Source organism: Tachypleus tridentatus, chromosome 7 (assembly GCF_004210375.1).
Source record: "Tachypleus tridentatus isolate NWPU-2018 chromosome 7, ASM421037v1, whole genome shotgun sequence".
NCBI lineage: Eukaryota > Metazoa > Arthropoda > Merostomata > Xiphosura > Limulidae > Tachypleus > Tachypleus tridentatus.
Window position 1 is genome coordinate 113177990 of NC_134831.1, and position 25451 is coordinate 113203440.

Sequence of the window (25451 nt, forward strand, 5' to 3'; positions counted from 1 at the left end):
CACAAGACACTCATATATTATACAGAGGAAATCATAGAGCCAAAAGACACTCACCCATCATACAGAGGAAATCACAGAGTCACAAGACACTCACCCATCATACAGAGGAAATCATAGAGTCACAAGACTCTCACCCATCATACAGAGAAAATCATAGAGTCACAAGACACTCACCCAACATACAGAGAAAATCATAGAGTCACATGCCACTCACCCATCATACAGAGAAAATCATAGAGTCACAAAACACTCGCCCATCATACAGAGAAAATCATAGAGTCACAAGACACTCGCCCATCATACAGAGAAAATCATAGAGTCACAAGACACTCACCCATCATACAGAGAAAATCATAGAGTCACAAGACACTCACAAGTCCAACTTGAATCAAGAACTCCACTCAACCTATTGGATGTATATTAAGTTCAATGGACGTGAAAAGGAGTCAGTTCTGTCTTTTCATTAAATGTAAATAAACATTATTTCTTAAAAGATTCGTAATTTGCATGTGTACAAAATGTTGACTGAATAATCAGATAGATGCACGTGGAAGGACATATTTGATTGGGATAATATTAGAGAGTAACAGATACATATTAGTTTATACGTGGAAGGACACATTTGGGTGTGATAATATTAGAGAGTAATCAGATACATATTAGTTTATACGTGGAAGGACACATTTGGGTGTGATAATATTAGAGAGTAATCAGATACATATTAGTTTATACGTGGAAGGACACATTTGGGTGTGATAATATTAGAGAGTAATCAGATACATATTAGTTTATACGTGAAGGACACATTTAGGTGTGATAATATTAGAGAGTAATCAGATACATATTAGTTTATACGTGAAGGACACATTTAGGTGTGATAATATTAGAGAGTAATCAGATAAATATTAGTTTATACGTGGAAGGACACATTTGGGTGTGATAATATTAGAGAGTAATCAGATACATATTAGTTTATACGTGGAAGGACACATTTGGGTGTGATAATATTAGAGAGTAATCAGATACATATTAGTTTATACGTGAAGGACACATTTAGGTGTGATAATATTAGAGAGTAATCAGATACATATTTGTTTATACGTGGAAGAACACATTTGGGTGAGTAATTTAAAGGTGGGATTAAATTAAATAAATGCAACTGTTGTGACAGTTACTTTAACGAAGTAGTTTACTTCACTGTAGTTTATCTTTAGGCTTAACTTAAAATTAGAAAAAACAAACAAACAAGCAACGGAGAATTGTTAACAAGAAACAGAAACTATTCGAAAATGTCAACTGTCGTAAAATACTATTATTCAGGCTAAAACAAACATAAACTTGTTTAACGTAGAATGAATTGTGAGAGGTTGAGCTGTTGTAAAATATTTCTGTTTGATATGAAAAAAAAATCTTATTAAATCAAAACTAGATATAGATATAATATGAATAATTCATAATAACACCTAAGCTAGATGACAATATTATATGAATAATTCCTAATAACACCTAAGGTAGATGACAATATAATATGGAAAATTCCTAATAAAACTTAAGCTAGATGACAATATAATATGGATAATTCCTAATAAAACTTAAGCTAGATGACAATATAATATGGATAATTCCTAATAAAACTTAAGCTACATGACAATATAATATGGATAATTCCTAATAATACCCAAGCTAGATGACAATATAATATGGATAATTCCTAATAACACCTAAGCTAGATGACGATATAAAACGGATAATTCCTAAAAACACCTAAGCTAGATGACGATATAAAACGGATAATTCCTAAAAACACCTCAGCTGGATGACAATATAATATGGATAATTCCTAATAACACCCAAGCTAGATGACAATATAATATGGATAATTCCTAATAACACCTAAGCTAGATGACGATATAAAACGGATAATTCCTAAAAACACCTAAGCTAGATGACGATATAAAACGGATAATTCCTAAAAACACCTCAGCTGGATGACAATATAATATGGATAATTCCTAATAACACCTAAGATAGATGACAATATAATATGGATAATTCCTAATAACACCTAAGATAGATGACGATATAAAACGGATAATTCCTAAAAACACCTCAGCTGGATAACAATATAATATGGATAATTCCTAATAATACCCAAGCTAGATGACAATATAATATGGATAATTCCTAATAACACCTAAGATAGATGACAATATAATATGGATAATTCCTAATAACACCTAAGCTAGATGACAATATAAAACGGATAATTCCTAAAAACACCTAAGCTAGATGACAATATAATATAGATAATTCCTAATAACATCTAAGCTAGATGACAATATAATATGGATAATTCCTAATAATACCTAAGCTAGATGACAATATAAAACGGATAATTCCTAAAAACACCTAAGCTAGATGACAATATAATATGGATAATTCCTAATAACACCTAAAGTAGATGACAATATAATATGGATAATTCCTAATAACACCTAAGCTAGATGACGATATAAAACGGATAATTCCTAAAAACACCTAAGCTAGATGACGATATAAAACGGATAATTCCTAAAAACACCTCAGCTGGATGACAATATAATATGGATAATTCCTAATAATACCCAAGCTAGATGACAATATAATATGGATAATTCCTAATAACACCTAAGATAGATGACAATATAATATGGATAATTCCTAATAACACCTAAGATAGATGACAATATAATATGGATAATTCCTAATAACACCTAAGATAGATGACAATATAATATGGATAATTCCTAATAACACCTAAGCTAGATGACAATATAAAACGGATAATTCCTAAAAACACCTAAGCTAGATGACAATATAAAACGGATAATTCCTAAAAACACTTGAGCTAGATGACAATATAACATGGATAATTCTTAATAATATCTAAGCTAGATGACAATATAAAACGGATAATTCCTAAAAACACCTGAGATAGATGACAATATAATATGGATAATTCTTAATAATATCTAAGCTAGATAACAATATAATTTGAATAATTCCTAAATACACCTAAGCTAGATGACAATATAAAACGGATAATTCCTAAAAACACCTAAGCTAGATGACAATATAATATGGATAATTCCTAATAATACCTACCCTAGATGACAATATAATACGGATAATTCCTAATAACACCTAAGCTAGATGACAATATAATATGGATAATTCCTAATAACACCTAAAGTAGATGACAATATAATATGGATAATTCCTAATAACACCTAAAGTAGATGACAATATAATATGGATAATTCCTAATAACACCTAAGCTAGATGACGATATAAAACGGATAATTCCTAAAAACACCTAAGCTAGATGACGATATAAAACGGATAATTCCTAAAACACCTCAGCTGGATGACAATATAATATGGATAATTCTAATAATACCCAAGCTAGATGACAATATAATATGGATAATTCCTAATAACACCTAAGATAGATGACAATATAATATGGATAATTCCTAATAACACCTAAGATAGATGACAATATAATATGGATAATTCCTAATAACACCTAAGATAGATGACAATATAATATGGATAATTCCTAATAACACCTAAGCTAGATGAGAATATAAAACGGATAATTCCTAAAAACACCTAAGCTAGATGACAATATAAAACGGATAATTCCTAAAAACACTTGAGCTAGATGACAATATAACATGGATAATTCTTAATAATATCTAAGCTAGATGACAATATAAAACGGATAATTCCTAAAAACACCTGAGATAGATGACAATATAATATGGATAATTCTTAATAATATCTAAGCTAGATAACAATATAATTTGAATAATTCCTAAATACACCTAAGCTAGATGACAATATAAAACGGATAATTCCTAAAAACACCTAAGCTAGATGACAATATAATATGGATAATTCCTGAATACACCTAAGCTAGATGACAATATAATATGGATAATTCCTAAAAACACCTAAGCTAGATGACAATATAATATGGATAATTCCTAATAATACCTAAGCTAGATGACAATATAATGTGGATAATTCCTAATAACACCTAAGCTAGATGACAATATAATATGGATAATTCGTAATAACACCTAAGCTAGATGACAATATAAATGGATAATTCCTTAAAAACACCTAAGCTAGATGACAATATAATATGGATAATTCCTAATAACTCATTAGCTAGATGACAATATAATATGGATAATTCTAATAACACATAAGCTAGATGACAATATAATATGGATAATTCCTAATAATACCTACACTAGATGACAATATAATATGGATAATTCCTAATAACACCTAAGCTAGATGACAATATAATATGGATAATTCCTAATAAGACCTAAGCTAGATGACAATATAATATGGATAATTCCTAATAACACCTAAGCTAGATGACAATAAAATATGAATAATTCCTGAATACACCTAAGCTAGATGACAATATAATATGGATAATTCCTAAAAACACCTAAGATAGATGACAATATAATATGGATAATTCCTAATAACACCTAAGCTAGATGACAATATAAAACGGATAATTCCTAAAAACACCTAAGCTAGATGACAATATAATATGGATAATTCCTAATAACATCTAAGCTAGATGACAATATAATATGGATAATTCCTAATAATACCTAAGCTAGATGACAATATAAAACGGATAATTACAAAAAACACCTAAGCTAGATGACAATATAATATGGATAATTCCTAATAACACATAAGCTAGATGACAATATAATATGGATAATTCCTAATAATACCTACCCTAGATGACAATATAATACGGATAATTCCTAATAACACCTAAGCTAGATGACAATATAATATGGATAATTCCTAATAACACCTAAAGTAGATGACAATATAATATGGATAATTCCTATTAACACCTAAGCTACATGACAATATAATATGGATAATTCCTAATAGCACCTAAGCTAGATGACAATATAATATGAATAATTGCTAATAACACCCAAGCTAGATGACAATATAATATGGATAATTCCTAATAACACCTAAGCTAGATGACGATATAAAACGGATAATTCCTAAAACACCTAAGCTAGATGACGATATAAAACGGATAATTCCTAAAAACACCTCAGCTGGATGACAATATAATATGGATAATTCCTAATAATACCCAAGCTAGATGACAATATAATATGGATAATTCCTAATAATACCTAAGATAGATGACAATATAATATGGATAATTCCTAATAACACCTAAGATAGATGACAATTTAATATGGATAATTCCTAATAACACCTAAGATAGATGACAATATAATATGGATAATTCCTAATAACACCTAAGCTAGATGACAATATAAAACGGATAATTCCTAAAAACACCTAAGCTAGATGACAATATAAAACGGATAATTCCTAAAAACACTTGAGCTAGATGACAATATAATATGGATAATTCTTAATAATATCTAAGCTAGATGACAATATAAAACGGATAATTCCTAAAAACACCTGAGATAGATGACAATATAATATGGATAATTCTTAATAATATCTAAGCTAGATAACAATATAATTTGAATAATTCCTAAATACACCTAAGCTAGATGACAATATAAAACGGATAATTCCTAAAAACACCTAAGCTAGATGACAATATAATATGGATAATTCCTGAATACACCTAAGCTAGATGACAATATAATATGGATAATTCCTAAAAACACCTAAGCTAGATGACAATATAATATGGATAATTCCTAATAATACCTAAGCTAGATGACAATATAATGTGGATAATTCCTAATAACACCTAAGCTAGATGACAATATAATATGGATAATTCCTAATAACACCTAAGCTAGATGACAATATAAATGGATAATTCCTAAAAAAACACCTAAGCTAGATGACAATATAATATGGATAATTCCTAATAACTCATTAGCTAGATGACAATATAATATGGATAATTCCTAATAACACATAAGCTAGATGACAATATAATATGGATAATTCCTAATAATACCTACACTAGATGACAATATAATATGGATAATTCCTAATAACACCTAAGCTAGATGACAATATAATATGGATAATTCCTAATAAGACCTAAGCTAGATGACAATATAATATGGATAATTCCTAATAACACCTAAGCTAGATGACAATATAAATGGATAATTCCTAAACACACCTAAGCTAGATGACAATATAATATGGATAATTCCTAATAATACCTAAGCTAGATGACAATATAATGTGGATAATTCCTAATAACACCTAAGCTAGATGACAATATAAAACGGATAATTCCTAAAAACACCTAAGCTAGATGACAATATAATATGAATACTTCCTAATAACACATAAGCTAGATGACAATATATTATGGATAATTCCTAATAATACCTACACTAGATGACAATATAATACGGATAATTCCTAATAACACCTAAGCTAGATGACAATATAATATGGATAATTCCTAATAACACCTAAAGTAGATGACAATATAATATGGATAATTCCTAATAACACCTAAAGTAGATGACAATATAATATGGATAATTCCTATTAACACCTAAGCTACATGACAATATAATATGGATAATTCCTAATAGCACCTAAGCTAGATGACAATATAATATGAATAATTGCTAATAACACCCAAGCTAGATGACAATATAATATGGATAATTCTAATAACACCTAAGCTAGATGACGATATAAAACGGATAATTCCTAAAAACACCTAAGCTAGATGACGATATAAAACGGATAATTCCTAAAAACACCTCAGCTGGATGACAATATAATATGGATAATTCCTAATAGCACCTAAGCTGGATGACAATATAATATGGATAATTCCTAATAATACCCAAGCTAGATGACAATATAATATGGATAATTCCTAATAACACCTAAGCTAGATGACGATATAAAACGGATAATTCCTAAAAACACCTAAGCTAGATGACGATATAAAACGGATAATTCCTAAAAACACCTCAGCTGGATGACAATATAATATGGATAATTCCTAATAATACCCAAGCTAGATGACAATATAATATGGATAATTCCTAATAACACCTAAGATAGATGACAATATAATATGGATAATTCCTAATAACACCTAAGATAGATGACAATATAATATGGATAATTCCTAATAACACCTAAGCTAGATGACAATATAATATGGATAATTCCTGAATACACCTAAGCTAGATGACAATATAATATGGATAATTCCTAAAAACACCTAAGCTAGATGACAATATAATATGGATAATTCCTAATAATACCTAAGCTAGATGACAATATAATGTGGATAATTCCTAATAACACCTAAGCTAGATGACAATATAATATGGATAATTCCTAATAACACCTAAGCTAGATGACAATATAAATGGATAATTCCTTAAAAACACCTAAGCTAGATGACAATATAATATGGATAATTCCTAATAACACATAAGCTAGATGACAATATAATATGGATAATTCCTAATAATACCTACACTAGATGACAATATAATTTGGATAATTCCTAATAACACCTAAAGTAGATGACAATATAATATGGATAATTCCTAATAACACCTAAGCTACATGACAATATAATATGGATAATTCTAACAACACCTAAGCTAGATGACAATAAAATATGAATAATTCCTAATGACACCTAAGCTAGATGACAATATAATATGGATAATTCCTAATAACACCTAAGCTAGATGACAATATAATATGGATAATTCCTAATAACACCTAAGCTAGATGACAATATAATATGGATAATTCCTAATAACACCTAAGCTAGATGACAATATAAATGGATAATTCCTAAAAACACCTAAGCTAGATGACAATATAATATGGATAATTCCTAATAATACCTAAGCTAGATGACAATATAATGTGGATAATTCCTAATAACACCTAAGCTAGATGACAATAAAATATGAATAATTCCTAATAACACCTAAGCTAGATGACAATATAATATGGATAATTCCCAATAACACCTGAGCTAGATGACAATATAATATGGATAATTCCTAATAACACCTAAGCTACATGACAATATAATATGGATAATTCCTAATAACACCTAAGCTAAATGACAATATAATATGGATAATTCCTAATAACACCTAAGCTAGATGACAATATAATATGGATAATTCCTAAAAACACCTCAGCTAGATGACAATATCATATGGATAATTCCTAAAAACACCTCAGCTGGATGACAATATAATATGGATAATTCCTAATAACTCATTAGCTAGATGACAATATAATATGGATAATTCCTAATAACACATAAGCTAGATGACAATATAATATGGATAATTCCTAATAATACCTACACTAGATGACAATATAATATGGATAATTCCTAATAACACCTAAGCTAGATGACAATATAATATGGATAATTCCTAATAAGACCTAAGCTAGATGACAATATAAATGGATAATTCCTAATAACACATAAGCTAGATGACAATATAATATGGATAATTCCTAATAATACCTACCCTAGATGACAATATAATACGGATAATTCCTAATAACACCTAAGCTAGATGACAATATAATATGGATAATTCCTAATAACACCTAAAGTAGATGACAATATAATATGGATAATTCCTAATAACACCTAAAGTAGATGACAATATAATATGGATAATTCCTATTAACACCTAAGCTACATGACAATATAATATGGATAATTCCTAATAGCACCTAAGCTAGATGACAATATAATATGAATAATTGCTAATAACACCCAAGCTAGATGACAATATAATATGGATAATTCCTAATAACACCTAAGCTAGATGACGATATAAAACGGATAATTCCTAAAAACACCTAAGCTAGATGACGATATAAAACGTATAATTCCCAAAAACACCTCAGCTGGATGACAATATAATATGGATAATTCCTAATAGCACCTAAGCTAGATGACAATATAATATGAATAATTCCTAATAACACCCAAGCTAGATGACAATATAATATGGATAATTCCTAATAACACCTAAGCTAGATGACGATATAAAACGGATAATTCCTAAAAACACCTAAGCTAGATGACGATATAAAACGGATAATTCCTAAAAACACCTCAGCTGGATGACAATATAATATGGATAATTCCTAATAATACCCAAGCTGGATGACAATATAATATGGATAATTCCTAATAACACCTAAGATAGATGACAATATAATATGGATAATTCCTAATAACACCTAAGATAGATGACAATATAATATGGATAATTCCTAATAACACCTAAGATAGATGACAATATAATATGGATAATTCCTAATAACACCTAAGCTAGATGACAATATAAAACGGATAATTCCTAAAAACACCTAAGCTAGATGACAATATAAAACGGATAATTCCTTAAAACACTTGAGCTAGATGACAATATAATATGGATAATTCTTAATAATATCTAAGCTAGATGACAATATAAAACGGATAATTCCTAAAAACACCTGAGATAGATGACAATATAATATGGATAATTCTTAATAATATCTAAGCTAGATAACAATATAATTTGAATAATTCCTAAATACACCTAAGCTAGATGACAATATAAAACGGATAATTCCTAAAAACACCTAAGCTAGATGACAATATAATATGGATAATTCCTAATAACACCTAAAGTAGATGACAATATAATATGGATAATTCCTATTAACACCTAAGCTACATGACAATATAATATGGATAATTCCTAATAGCACCTAAGCTAGATGACAATATAATATGAATAATTGCTAATAACACCCAAGCTAGATGACAATATAATATGGATAATTCCTAATAACACCTAAGCTAGATGCGATATAAAACGGATAATTCCTAAAAACACCTAAGCTAGATGACGATATAAAACGGATAATTCCTAAAAACACCTCAGCTGGATGACAATATAATATGGATAATTCCTAATAGCACCTAAGCTAGATGACAATATAATATGGATAATTCCTAATAACACCCAAGCTAGATGACAATATAATATGGATAATTCCTAATAACACCTAAGCTAGATGACGATATAAAACGGATAATTCCTAAAAACACCTAAGCTAGATGACGATATAAAACGGATAATTCCTAAAAACACCTAAGCTAGATGACAATATAATATGGATAATTCCTAATAATACCTAAACTAGATGACAATATAATGTGGATAATTCCTAATAACACCTAAGCTAGATGACAATATAATATGGATAATTCCTAATAACACCTAAGCTAGATGACAATATAAATGGATAATTCCTAAAAAACACCTAAGCTAGATGACAATATAATATGGATAATTCCTAATAACTCATTAGCTAGATGACAATATAATATGGATAATTCCTAATAACACATAAGCTAGATGACAATATAATATGGATAATTCCTAATAATACCTACACTAGATGACAATATAATATGGATAATTCCTAATAACACCTAAAGTAGATGACAATATAATATGGATAATTCCTAATAACACCTAAGCTACATGACAATATAATATGGATAATTCCTAACAACACCTAAGCTAGATGACAATAAAATATGAATAATTCCTAATAACACCTAAGCTAGATGACAATATAATATGGATAATTCCTAATAACACCTAAGCTAGATGACAATATAATATGGATAATTCCTAATAACACCTAAGCTAGATGACAATATAATATGGATAATTCCTAATAACACCTAAGCTACATGACAATATAATATGGATAATTCCTAATAACACTTAAGCGACATGACAATATAATATGGATAATTCCTCATAACACCTAAGCTACATGACAATATAATATGGATAATTCCTAATAACACCTAAGCTTGATGACAATATAATATGGATAATTCCTAATAACACCTAAGCTAGATGACAATATAAATGGATAATTCCTAAAAACACCTAAGCTAGATGACAATATAATATGGATAATTCCTAATAATACCTAAGCTAGATGACAATATAATGTGGATAATTCCTAATAACACCTAAGCTAGATGACAATAAAATATGAATAATTCCTAATAACACCTAAGCTAGATGACAATATAATATGGATAATTCCCAATAACACCTGAGCTAGATGACAATATAATATGGATAATTCCTAATAACACCTAAGCTACATGACAATATAATATGGATAATTCCTAATAACACCTAAGCTAGATGACAATATAATATGGATAATTCCTAATAACACCTAAGCTACATGACAATATAATATGGATAATTTCTAAAAACACCTCAGCTAGATGACAATATCATATGGATAATTCCTAAAAACACCTCAGCTGGATGACAATATAATATGGAGAATTCCTAATAACTCATTAGCTAGATGACAATATAATATGGATAATTCCTAATAACACCTAAGCTAGATGACAATATAAATGGATAATTCCTAATAACACATAAGCTAGATGACAATATAATATGGATAATTCCTAATAATACCTACCCTAGATGACAATATAATACGGATAATTCCTAATAACACCTAAGCTAGATGACAATATAATATGGATAATTCCTAATAACACCTAAAGTAGATGACAATATAATATGGATAATTCCTAATAACACCTAAAGTAGATGACAATATAATATGGATAATTCCTATTAACACCTAAGCTACATGACAATATAATATGGATAATTCCTAATAGCACCTAAGCTAGATGACAATATAATATGAATAATTGCTAATAACACCCAAGCTAGATGACAATATAATATGGATAATTCCTAATAACACCTAAGCTAGATGACGATATAAAACGGATAATTCCTAAAAACACCTAAGCTGGATGACGATATAAAACGGATAATTCCTAAAAACACCTCAGCTGGATGACAATATAATATGGATAATTCCTAATAGCACCTAAGCTAGATGACAATATAATATGAATAATTCCTAATAACACCCAAGCTAGATGACAATATAATATGGATAATTCTAATAACACCTAAGCTAGATGACGATATAAAACGGATAATTCCTAAAACACCTAAGCTAGATGACGATATAAAACGGATAATTCTAAAAACACCTAAGCTAGATGACGATATAAAACGGATAATTCTAAAACACCTCAGCTGGATGACAATATAATATGGATAATTCCTAATAGCACCTAAGCTAGATGACAATATAATATGAATAATTCCTAATAACACCCAAGCTAGATGACAATATAATATGGATAATTCCTAATAACACCTAAGCTAGATGACGATATAAAACGGATAATTCCTAAAAACACCTAAGCTAGATGACGATATAAAACGGATAATTCTAAAACACCTCAGCTGGATGACGATATAATATGGATAATTCCTAATAATACCCAAGCTAGATGACAATATAATATGGATAATTCCTAATAACACCTAAGATAGATGACAATATAATATGGATAATTCCTAATAACACCTAAGATAGATGACAATATAATATGGATAATTCCTAATAATACCTAAGATAGATGACAATATAATATGGATAATTCCTAATAACACCTAAGCTAGATGACAATATAAAACGGATAATTCCTAAAAACACCTAAGCTAGATGACAATATAAAACGGATAATTCCTAAAAACACTTGAGCTAGATGACAATATAATATGGATAATTCTTAATAATATCTAAGCTAGATGACAATATAAAACGGATAATTCCTAAAAACACCTGAGATAGATGACAATATAATATGGATAATTCTTAATAATATCTAAGCTAGATAACAATATAATTTGAATAATTCCTAAATACACCTTAGCTAGATGACAATATAAAACGGATAATTCCTAAAAACACCTAAGCTAGATGACAATATAATATGGATAATTCCTGAATACACCTAAGCTAGATGACAATATAATATGGATAATTCCTAAAAACACCTAAGCTAGATGACAATATAATATGGATAATTCCTAATAATACCTAAGCTAGATGACAATATAATGTGGATAATTCCTAATAACACTTAAGCTAGATGACAATATAATATGGATAATTCCTAATAACACCTAAGCTAGATGACAATATAAATGGATAATTCCTAAAAAACACCTAAGGTAGATGACAATATAATATGGATAATTCCTAATAACTCATTAGCTAGATGACAATATAATATGGATAATTCCTAATAACACATAAGCTAGATGACAATATAATATGGATAATTCCTAATAATACCTACACTAGATGACAATATAATATGGATAATTCCTAATAACACCTAAGCTAGATGAGAATATAATATGGATAATTCCTAATAAGACCTAAGCTAGATGACAATATAATATGGATAATTCCTAATAACACCTAAGCTAGATGACAATATAAATGGATAATTCCTAAACACACCTAAGCTAGATGACAATATAATATGGATAATTCCTAATAATACCTAAGCTAGATGACAATATAATGTGGATAATTCCTAATAACACCTAAGCTAGATGACAATAAAATATGAATAATTCCTGAATACACCTAAGCTAGATGACAATATAATATGGATAATTCCTAAAAACACCTAAGATAGATGACAATATAATATGGATAATTCCTAATAACACCTAAGCTAGATGACAATATAAAACGAATAATTCCTAAAAACACCTAAGCTAGATGACAATATAATATGGATAATTCCTAATAACATCTAAGCTAGATGACAATATAATATGGATAATTCCTAATAACACCTAAGCTAGATGACAATATAATATGGATAATTCCTAATAGCACCTAAGCTAGATGACAATATAATATGAATAATTGCTAATAACACCCAAGCTAGATGACAATATAATATGGATAATTCCTAATAACACCTAAGCTAGATGCGATATAAAACGGATAATTCCTAAAAACACCTAAGCTAGATGACGATATAAAACGGATAATTCCTAAAAACACCTCAGCTGGATGACAATATAATATGGATAATTCCTAATAGCACCTAAGCTAGATGACAATATAATATGGATAATTCCTAATAACACCCAAGCTAGATGACAATATAATATGGATAATTCCTAATAACACCTAAGCTAGATGACGATATAAAACGGATAATTCCTAAAAACACCTAAGCTAGATGACGATATAAAACGGATAATTCCTAAAAACACCTCAGCTGGATGACAATATAATATGGATAATTCCTAATAACACCCAAGCTAGATGACAATATAATATGGATAATTCCTAATAACACCTAAGATAGATGACAATATAATATGGATAATTCCTAATAACACCTAAGATAGATGACAATATAATATGGATAATTCCTAATAACACCTAAGATAGATGACAATATAATATGGATAATTCCTGAATACACCTAAGCTAGATGACAATATAATATGGATAATTCCTAAAAACACCTAAGCTAGATGACAATATAATATGGATAATTTCTAATAATACCTAAGCTAGATGACAATATAATGTGGATAATTCCTAATAACTCATTAGCTAGATGACAATATAATATGGATAATTCCTAATAACACATAAGCTAGATGACAATATAATATGGATAATTCCTAATAATACCTACACTAGATGACAATATAATATGGATAATTCCTAATAACACCTAAAGTAGATGACAATATAATGTGGATAATTCCTAATAACACCTAAGCTACATGACAATATAATATGGATAATTCCTAACAACACCTAAGCTAGATGACAATAAAATATGAATAATTGCTAATAACACCTAAGCTAGATGACAATATAATATGGATAATTCCTAATAACACCTAAGCTAGATGACAATATAATATGGATAATTCCTAATAACACCTAAGCTAGATGACAATATAATATGGATAATTCCTAATAACACCTAAGCTAGATGACAACATAATATGGATAATTCCTAATAACACCTAAGCTACATGACAATATAATATGGATAATTCCTAATAACACTTAAGCGACATGACAATATAATATGGATAATTCCTCATAACACCTAAGCTACATGACAATATAATATGGATAATTCCTAATAACACTTAAGCGACATGACAATATAATATGGATAATTCCTCATAACACCTAAGCTACATGACAATATAATATGGATAATTCCTAATAACACCTAAGCTAGATGACAATATAATATGGATAATTCCTAATAACACCTAAGCTAGATGACAATATAAATGGATAATTCCTAAAAACACCTAAGCTAGATGACAATATAATATGGATAATTCCTAATAATACCTAAGCTAGATGACAATATAATGTGGATAATTCCTAATAACACCTAAGCTAGATGACAATAAAATATGAATAATTCCTAATAACACCTAAGCTAGATGACAATATAATATGGATAATTCCCAATAACACCTGAGCTAGATGACAATATAATATGGATAATTCCTAATAACACCTAAGCTAGATGACAATATAATATGGATAATTCCTAATAACACCTAAGCTAGATGACAATAGAATATGGATAATTCCTAATAACACCTAAGCTAGATGACAATATAATATGGATAATTCCTAAAAACACCTCAGCTAGATGACAATATCATATGGATAATTCCTAAAAACACCTCAGCTGGATGACAATATAATATGGATAATTCCTAATAACACCTAAGCTAGATGACAGTATAATATGGATAATTCCTAATAACACCTAAGCTAGATGACAATATAATATGGATAATTCCTAATAACACCTAAGCTACATGACAATATAATATGGATAATTCCTAATAACACCTAAGCTAGATGACAATATAATATGGATAATTCCTAATAACACCTAAGCTAGACGACAATATAATATGGAAAATTCCTAAAAACACCTCAGCTAGATGACAATATAATATGGAAAATTTTTAAAAACACCTCAGCTGGATGACAATATAATATGGATAATTCCTAATAACACCTAAGCTAGATGACAATATAATATGGATAATTCCTAATAACACCTAAGCTAGATGACAATATAATATGGATAATTCCTAATAACACCTAAGCTAGATGACAATATAATATGGATAATTCCTAATAACACCTAAGCTAGATGACAATATAATATGGATAATTCCTAATAACACCTAAGCTAGATGACAATATAATATGGATATTCAAATGGCCTCACGTACTTCTGTCACCAAAGGTTAATTAAAACTAAACATATTTCTATCATCAAGCAAACAAGAAACGCGGAAGCACAAAACCAAGATATTCCAATCAGTTTTAACACAGTAATACTTTGATGAGTATGCTTTAGATGAAAATAAAAACAGAACAGTTTTAAGTATTTGCCACTTGGTATAACATGACGTTCTTGATACAGCCACGGGTTGTAAGTCATCCAGAAATTGTTGTAATATTCAGTTTTCAACTTCTTAAAATAGAATTAAACTGTCAAAAGTTTAGAAAGTTTATCTCTACTCCTATTACACGTCTATAAAATAAACATTCAACCAATTCATCTTGAAGACATAATAACAGGTTTATATTGTGCGACATTGTGCGAGTCAAATATTTTCTTTAGATAACGAACACACCCTTCGGTTTTAAAATTGGATATTAGCTAATACGCTAGGAGGGTTCGTTCTTTTAACCAAATGTGGTCTAACACCTTTTTCGCAAATTTTAGTAGGTGAACAGATGTTAGGCCTTTCTCTTATGAAACTGTGTCATGTTGGTAACTGCATGTAGACATACAAGTGTGGTGCTACATGAATTCGGTTTATTATGAAACAAATACATACAGATCATACAGCTGGTACAATCCATTATGACTGCTTGCGGTTTGGAACGCGAAAATCTGAGGGCTTAAAGAGACAATTATGGAAATTATTATATTAGAATACAGTAGTAAATATCTTTATGTTTGTATCATCGACTGTTAGCAAATAACATTTTGTGATTGGTCAGTGAAATGAAATAAAACTTGAAATAACATTTTTTAATGATTATTACAGTTCCAGACTGAGATGTCTTTATAAAAAAACAAACATTTTTATCGTGGTAATAGGCAGTGTTGCCAGTAGATATTTTAATAGAATCACATTTAATCAGTTGTTTTACATTTAAAATTACATCATGCATATATACGAATTGTCATCATTCTGTATAACAGCTTGTTTGTTTAGAATTTTTCAGTAATTAAAATGTTAATATATTTTATATAAACACTTGTTTATCACTAAATATTTTATGTGTCTTGAATAATTACCAACAACCAGTCTTGGTGTTGTATGAGATAAGTATAGACTGGTCAGTCATTTTTCCTTGTTAGGTCCTTAAGTCTCCCAGTGGGTCAACACTAAGTTTAAGAGCTTAGAACGACAAAATCCGGAGTTCGAGTCACCAAGCTTGACACAGTCGATAGGCCATTTGTAGTTTTTCTCTAAAACCAATCAAGATTCCTTAAGCTTTGTATGAGATAAAAATAGTATTCCGAGAACTAAAAATACTGTTTATTATTTTGTTACTTCATTTAAATGACTTGATGGAACTATATTCCTGAGAGTTTGTCAGTTCATCGAATAATTGGTTCCTTAACTCAAAAAGAAATGTATAATATTATACCTCAGACTGAGAGGAGGGTTGGATACTTTTTCACTTTGTTTCGCTTGGGTCCGGCATGGCCAAGCGTGTTAAGGCGTGCGACTCGTAATCTGAGTGTCGCGGGTTCGCATCCCCGTCGCGTCTGTTTGGTAAAAGGGGCGTTATAATGTGACGGTCAATCCCACTATTCGTTGGTAAAAGAGAAGCCCAAGAGTTGGCGGTGGGTGGTGATGACTAGCTGCCTTTCCTCTAGTCTTACATTGCTAAATTAGGGACGGCTAGCGCAGATAGCCCTCGAGTAGCTTTGCGCGAAATTCAGATACAAAAAATTTGAGATATTTCGTTTGATCAGACACTGATCATGTTTCTGATCGGTCATATTACAACATTACCCGTTTGTGTGGATAACACTTCTGTTATCTACTAAAAGTTCGATGTTCTCGTAAATTGAAAATCGAGAAGTTTCTCTGAACTTTCTTGTTACGTTAGCTGTTGAAAACAAGTTAACACAAAACAACATTCAAATACGAACCGATAATATCTTATTAACATCAGGAAAGTGTTCGCTTTTCTTCAGGAAGATTTAGACTTACATAGATGTGTTGAAAAATAACTTTTATTTTCTAAGTTCTTCAAACTTTTAAATTATGTAAATACATGATAAAAAATTTAGGTAAATGTTTACTCTAGTGCGTATTTATGTCTGTGTGTTAGAATAGTTCGTTTATTGGCTACCTGACTACATTGTTATATACTTTCAGACTTACAGATTAATTCACTAGGGGGCGTTAAAATAGTAAATTGTTGTTGTTGTTTTTTTTTTTTTTTTTTTTTTTAAATTAAGCATCAAGCTACAAAATGGACAATCTATACTTTTTTCATCGTGGGTATCGAAAACCAATTTTTAGAGTTACAATCCCTTAAACTTAAGCTGACATCAAGAAAATCGTAAAACATACACGAGTTGTGGTCATACATAAATGACTCGGGTTAAAAAAAACACACGACTTAACAATAGTTAGCATGAGTTTGTATAGTTATTTACATATGAGATTTTTTTATCACGAAATTAAAGTTATGAACTTCTGATGTAACTTACTGGATAATAGCTGTGCTCATGGTTAACTTCAGTTTACATGCTGTTTCAGTTTCAAAGATCTACTTGCTAAATTTGTATTATTCGCTATCAGTGTATTTATAATAAAAGGATTCGTCAATTTTTTTTAGGTGACATGACATCGTGTGACGCGATCAACCAGAGAACAAAAACCCAGGTGAAGAGATAGAGACAGAACGAGAGAGAGAAAGAATGTAGGAAGAAAAGTGAGCACACACAGATACATATATATAAATACATATTGAGATACTCTATCATCCCGATTCCGTACAGTAGTAGTAGTGCCAAGTTTGTAAGGTTAAAAAAAATGCTAGTCCTCGTGCTCAGCTCGTAGTCTCGTGACAGATGAAAACAATTATTGTGGAACTGACATTTCTCCAGTCACCAGCTTCCACAGTTTGAGCTTCAAATAGAATGCTACAGATAAGAATGCTTCCAAGACAATTAACCTTGCATTCGTGCGAAATAATCAAAGAACACGTTTAGATGCATTTCGCTATGAAGAAATTCATGGATGGATACGCGTTTTTTGTGTTCATTTTGGTAACTATAATTTTAGAACACAGTTCACTAGTGTTTAGTAGTATAAGCCAATCAGAGAAGTTAAGCCTAATTTTAAGGCCACACCTGAAAACTGTTGGTTACGGCTCCCCGCTAGGGAGCAGAACTGAAGAACTGCGACCTAAACGTGACACTGAACTTACGTTTTTGGACGATGATGTCCGTGAACTTCTCCAACAAGAAGACTATGTCTCGGCCATTCTAGATTACATCGAATTAACGCACAATCGTAGTCATACGCAGCACTGTACGCGGACGTCATTGAGAGATCATTTTCGGTACGACCTGTCTAATCGCTCTTTCGAACCTTTCGAAAGACAAGCATTTGCTGCTCTTAAAACAGCAAATATATTGACAAATCTGTTTTCGAAAGATTCACAAGACAATGGAACACTTTATAACGAAGAATTTTATTACTCTTTGGTGAAAGTAAACGTGCAAAGTGACCCCTTAATATACGCTAGTGGTATTGGCTTTCAAAGAGGCTTTATGGTTCCTCGTGGAAAATTATCGCGACTTCTGTTCGCTCCGTACGCGTTTAGGCAACACGGTTACGTTGAAACGAAGGACTTAGCGACCGCGTATAACGTTACGTACGACGAACAAGGATCTGTTGGAAACGAATGGTTCTGGCAACACGCGTTAAATAACTATACCGAATTCATTCAGCGGAAAACCAACACAGACCATGAGGTTTCTTTCTCATCGTATCCCAGTGGTGACAGCGATTTTATGGTTTCGTTTTCTGATGGCAGGTGGACGTCTCCGTATTTTGAATGTGGTGGTGAAAACACGTGGTTAATATCTTTCTCCGTACCGTTTTTCGGATTACTCAAAAACAGCACAGATTTTAGGTAAGGAAAATTATCATAAACATACAAACTTCTTGTAGTTATGTAAAGAAACCAAAGTTTATACAAAGTGAGAACAGAACAGTAAGTAACTTGGCAATCTCAAGAGTTCTCTAAATGTCTCAACACTAGAATGCCAATAAAATTAATTGAATCTGTAAACCACGAAGAAAACTGATGGCAATAATGAAGACGATAACTTTAGTACTGATAAAACTGATGGTAACAATGATGACGATAAGTTTAGTACTGATAAAACTGATGGTAACAATGATGACGATAAGTTTAGTACTGATAAAACTGATGGTAACAATGATGACGATAACTTTAGTACTGATAAAACTGATGGTAACAATGATGACGATAACTTTCGTACTGATAAAACTGGTGGTAATAATGATGTTGATAAGTATCGTACTGATAAAACTGGTGGTAACAATGATGACGATAAGTTTCGTACTGATAAAACTGATGGTAACAATGATGACGATAAGTTTCTTACTGATAAAACTGATGGTAACAATGATGACGATAACTTTAGTACTGATAAAACTGATGGTAACAATGATGACGATAAGTTTAGTACTGATAAAACTGATGGTAACAATGATGACGATAAGTTTCGTACTGATAAAACTGATGGTAACAATGATGACGATAACTTTAGTACTGATAAAACTGATGGTAACAATGATGACGATAAGTTTAGTACTGATAAAACTGATGGTAACAATGATGACGATAAGTTTCGTACTGATAAAACTGATGGTGACAATGATGACGATAAGTTTCTTACTGATAAAACTGATGGTAACAATGATGACGATAAGTTTCGTACTGATAAAACTGATGGTAACAATGATGACGATAATTTTAGTACTGATAAAACTGATGGTAACAATGATGACGATAAGTTTCGTACTGATAAAACTGATGGTAACAATGATGACGATAACTTTAGTACTGATAAAACTGATGGTAACAATGATGACGATAACTTTCGTACTAATAAAACTGGTGGTAACAATGATGTTGATAAGTTTCGTACTGATAAAACTGATGGTAACAATGATGACGATAACTTTCGTACTGATAAAACTGGTGGTAACAATGATGACGATAAGTTTCGTACTGATAAAACTGATGGTAACAATGATGACGATAAGTTTCGTATTGATAAAACTGATAGTAACAATGATGTTGATAACATTCGTACTGATAAAACTGGTGGTAACAATGATGTTGATAAGTTTCCTACCGATAAAACTGGTGGTAACAATGATGTTGATAACTTTCGTACTGAAAAACTGATGGTAGCAATGAGGTTGATAACATTCGTACTGATAAAACTGATGGTAACAATGATAACGATAACTTTAGTACTGATAAAACTGATGGTAACAATGATGACGATAACTTTCGTACTGATAAAACTGGTGGTAACAATGATGTTGATAAGTTTCGTACTGATAAAACTGATGGTAACAATGAGGTTGATAACATTCGTACTGATAAAACTGATGGTAACAATGATGTTGATAACATTCGTACTGATAAAACTGGTGGTAACAATGATGTTGATAACATTTGTACTGATAAAACTGATGGTAACAATGTTGTTGATAACATTCGTACTGATAAAAGTGATGGTAACAATGATGACGATAACTTTAGTACTTATAAAAGTGATGGTAACAATGATGACGATAACATTCGTACTGATAAAAGTGATGGTAACAATGATGTTGATAACTTTCGTACTGATGAAACTGATGGTAACAATGAGGTTGATAACATTCGTACTGATAAAACTGATGGTAACAATGATGTTGATAACATTCGTACTGATAAAACTGGTGGTAACAATGATGTTGATAACATTTGTACCGATAAAACTGATGGTAACAATGTTGTTGATAACATTCGTACTGATAAAAGTGATGGTAACAATGATGACGATAACTTTCGTACTGATAAAACTGATGGTAACAATGATGTCGATAACTTTCGTACTGATAAAACTGGTGGTAACAATGATGTTGATAACATTCGTACTGATAAAACTGGTGGTAACAATGATGTTGATAAGTTTCGTACTGATAAAACTGATGGTAACAATGACGTCGATAACTTTCGTACTGATAAAACTGGTGGTAACAATGATGTTGATAAGTTTCCTACTGATAAAACTGATGGTAACAATGATGTCGATAACTTTCGTACTGATAAAACTGGTGGTAACAATGAGGTTGATAACATTCGTACTGATAAAACTGATGGTAACAATGATGTTGATAACATTCGTACTGATAAAACTGGTGGTAACAATGATGTTGATAAGTTTCGTACTGATAAAACTGGTGGTAACAATGATGTTGATAACATTTGTACTGATAAAACTGATGGTAACAATGTTTTTGATAACATTCGTACTGATAAAAGTGATGGTAACAATGATGACAATAACTTTAGTACTGATAAAACTGATGGTAACAATGATGACGATAACTTTAGTACTGATAAAACTGATGGTAACAATGATGACGATAACTTTAGTACTGATAAAACTGATGGTAACAATGATGACGATAACTTTCGTACTGATAAAACTGGTGGTAACAATAATGTTGATAAGTTTCGTACTGATAAAACTGATGGTAACAATGATGACGATAACTTTCGTACTGATAAAACTGGTGGTAACAATGATGACGATAAGTTTCGTACTGATAAAACTGATGGTAACAATGATGACGATAAGTTTCGTACTGATAAAACTGATAGTAACAATGATGTTGATAACATTCGTACTGATAAAACTGGTGGTAACAATGATGTTGATAAGTTTCCTACTGATAAAACTGGTGGTAACAATGATGTTGATAACTTTCGTACTGAAAAACTGATGGTAGCAATGAGGTTGATAACATTCGTACTGATAAAACTGATGGTAACAATGATAACGATAACTTTAGTACTGATAAAACTGATGGTAACAATGATGACGATAACTTTCGTACTGATAAAACTGGTGGTAATAATGATGTTGATAAGTATCGTACTGATAAAACTGATGGTAACAATGATGTCGATAACTTTCGTACTGATAAAACTGGTGGTAACAATGATGTTGATAAGTTTCGTACTGATAAAACTGATGGTAACAATGAGGTTGATAACATTCGTACTGATAAAACTGATGGTAACAATGATGTTGATAACATTCGTACTGATAAAACTGGTGGTAACAATGATGTTGATAACATTTGTACTGATAAAACTGATGGTAACAATGTTGTTGATAACATTCGTACTGATAAAAGTGATGGTAACTATGATGACGATAACTTTAGTACTGATAAAAGTGATGGTAACAATGATGACGATAACATTCGTACTGATAAAAGTGATGGTAACAATGATGTTGATAACTTTCGTACTGATAAAACTGATGGTAACAATGAGGTTGATAACATTCGTACTGATAAAACTGATGGTAACAATGATGTTGATAACATTCGTACTGATAAAACTGGTGGTAACAATGATGTTGATAACATTTGTACTGATAAAACTGATGGTAACAATGTTGTTGATAACATTCGTACTGATAAAAGTGATGGTAACAATGATGACGATAACTTTAGTACTGATAAAACTGATGGTAACAATGATGACGATAACATTTGTACTGATAAAACTGATGGTAACAATGATGACGATAACATTTGTACTGATAAAACTGATGGTAACAATGTTGTTGATAACATTCGTACTGATAAAAGTGATGGTGACAATGATGACGATAACTTTAGTACTGATAAAACTGATGGTAAGAATGATGACGATAACTTTCGTACTGATAAAACTGGTGGTAACAATGAGGTTGATAACATTCGTACTGATAAAACTGGTGGTAACAATGAGGTTGATAACATTCGTACTGATAAAACTGATGGTAACAATGATGTTGATAACATTCGTACTGATAAAACTGGTGGAAACAATGATGTCGATAACTTTCGTACTGATAAAACTGGTGGTAACAATGATGTCGATAACTTTCGTACTGATAAAACTGGTGGTAACAATGATGTCGATAACTTTCGTACTGATAAAACTGGTGGTAACAATGATGTCGATAACTTTCGTACTGATAAAACTGGTGGTAACAATGATGTTGATAAGTTTCCTACTGATAAAACTGATGGTAACAATGATGTTGATAACATTCGTACTGGTAAAACTGGTGGTAACAATGATGTTGATAAGTTTCGTACTGATAAAACTGGTGGTAACAATGATGTTGATAACATTCGTACTGGTAAAACTGGTGGTAACAATGATGTTGATAAGTTTCGTACTGATAAAACTGGTGGTAACAATGTTGTTGATAACATTCGTACTGATAAAAGTGATGGTAACAATGATGACGATAACTTTAGTACTGATAAAACTGATGGTAACAATGATGACGATAACTTTAGTACTGATAAAACTAATGGTAACAATGATGACGATAACTTTAGTACTGATAAAACTGATGGTAACAATGATGACGATAAGTTTAGTACTGATAAAACTGATGGTAACAATGATGACGATAAGTTTAGTACTGATAAAACTGATGGTAACAATGATGACGATAAGTTTCGTACTGATAAAACTGATGGTAACAAAGTAGACGATAAGTTTCGTACTGATAAAACTGATGGTAACAATGATGACGATAAGTTTCGTACTGATAAAACTGATGGTAACAATGATGACGATAACTTTAGTACTGATAAAACTGATGGTAACAATGATGACGATAACTTTCGTACTGATAAAACTGATGGTAACAATGATGACGATAACTTTCGTATTGATAAAACTGATGGTAACAATGATGTCGATAACTTTCGTACTGATAAAACTGGTGGTAACAATGAGGTTGATAGCATTCGTACTGATAAAACTGATGGTAACAATGATGTTGATAACATTCGTACTGATAAAACTGGTGGTAACAATGATGTTGATAAGTTTCGTACTGATAAAACTGATGGTAACAATGATGTCGATAACTTTCGTACTGATAAAACTGGTGGTAACAATGATGTTGATAAGTTTCTTACTGATAAAACTGATGGTAACAATGATGTCGATAACTTTCGTACTGATAAAACTGGTGGTAA

General features: G+C 30.5%; 1 protein-coding gene across 1 annotated transcript in view; it reads left to right on the forward strand.

The window, feature by feature from the left end:
- The window catches only part of LOC143257777 (metabotropic glycine receptor-like), an 89630-nt gene that overhangs the window by 1084 nt on the left and 63095 nt on the right, over positions 1 to 25451 (forward strand). Inside the window, exon 2 of the mRNA XM_076516808.1 lies at positions 18970 to 20274. Within this exon, the coding sequence (XP_076372923.1) occupies positions 19346 to 20274 (929 nt within the window). The 5' untranslated portion in view covers positions 18970 to 19345. The remainder of the gene's footprint in view (positions 1 to 18969; positions 20275 to 25451) is intronic.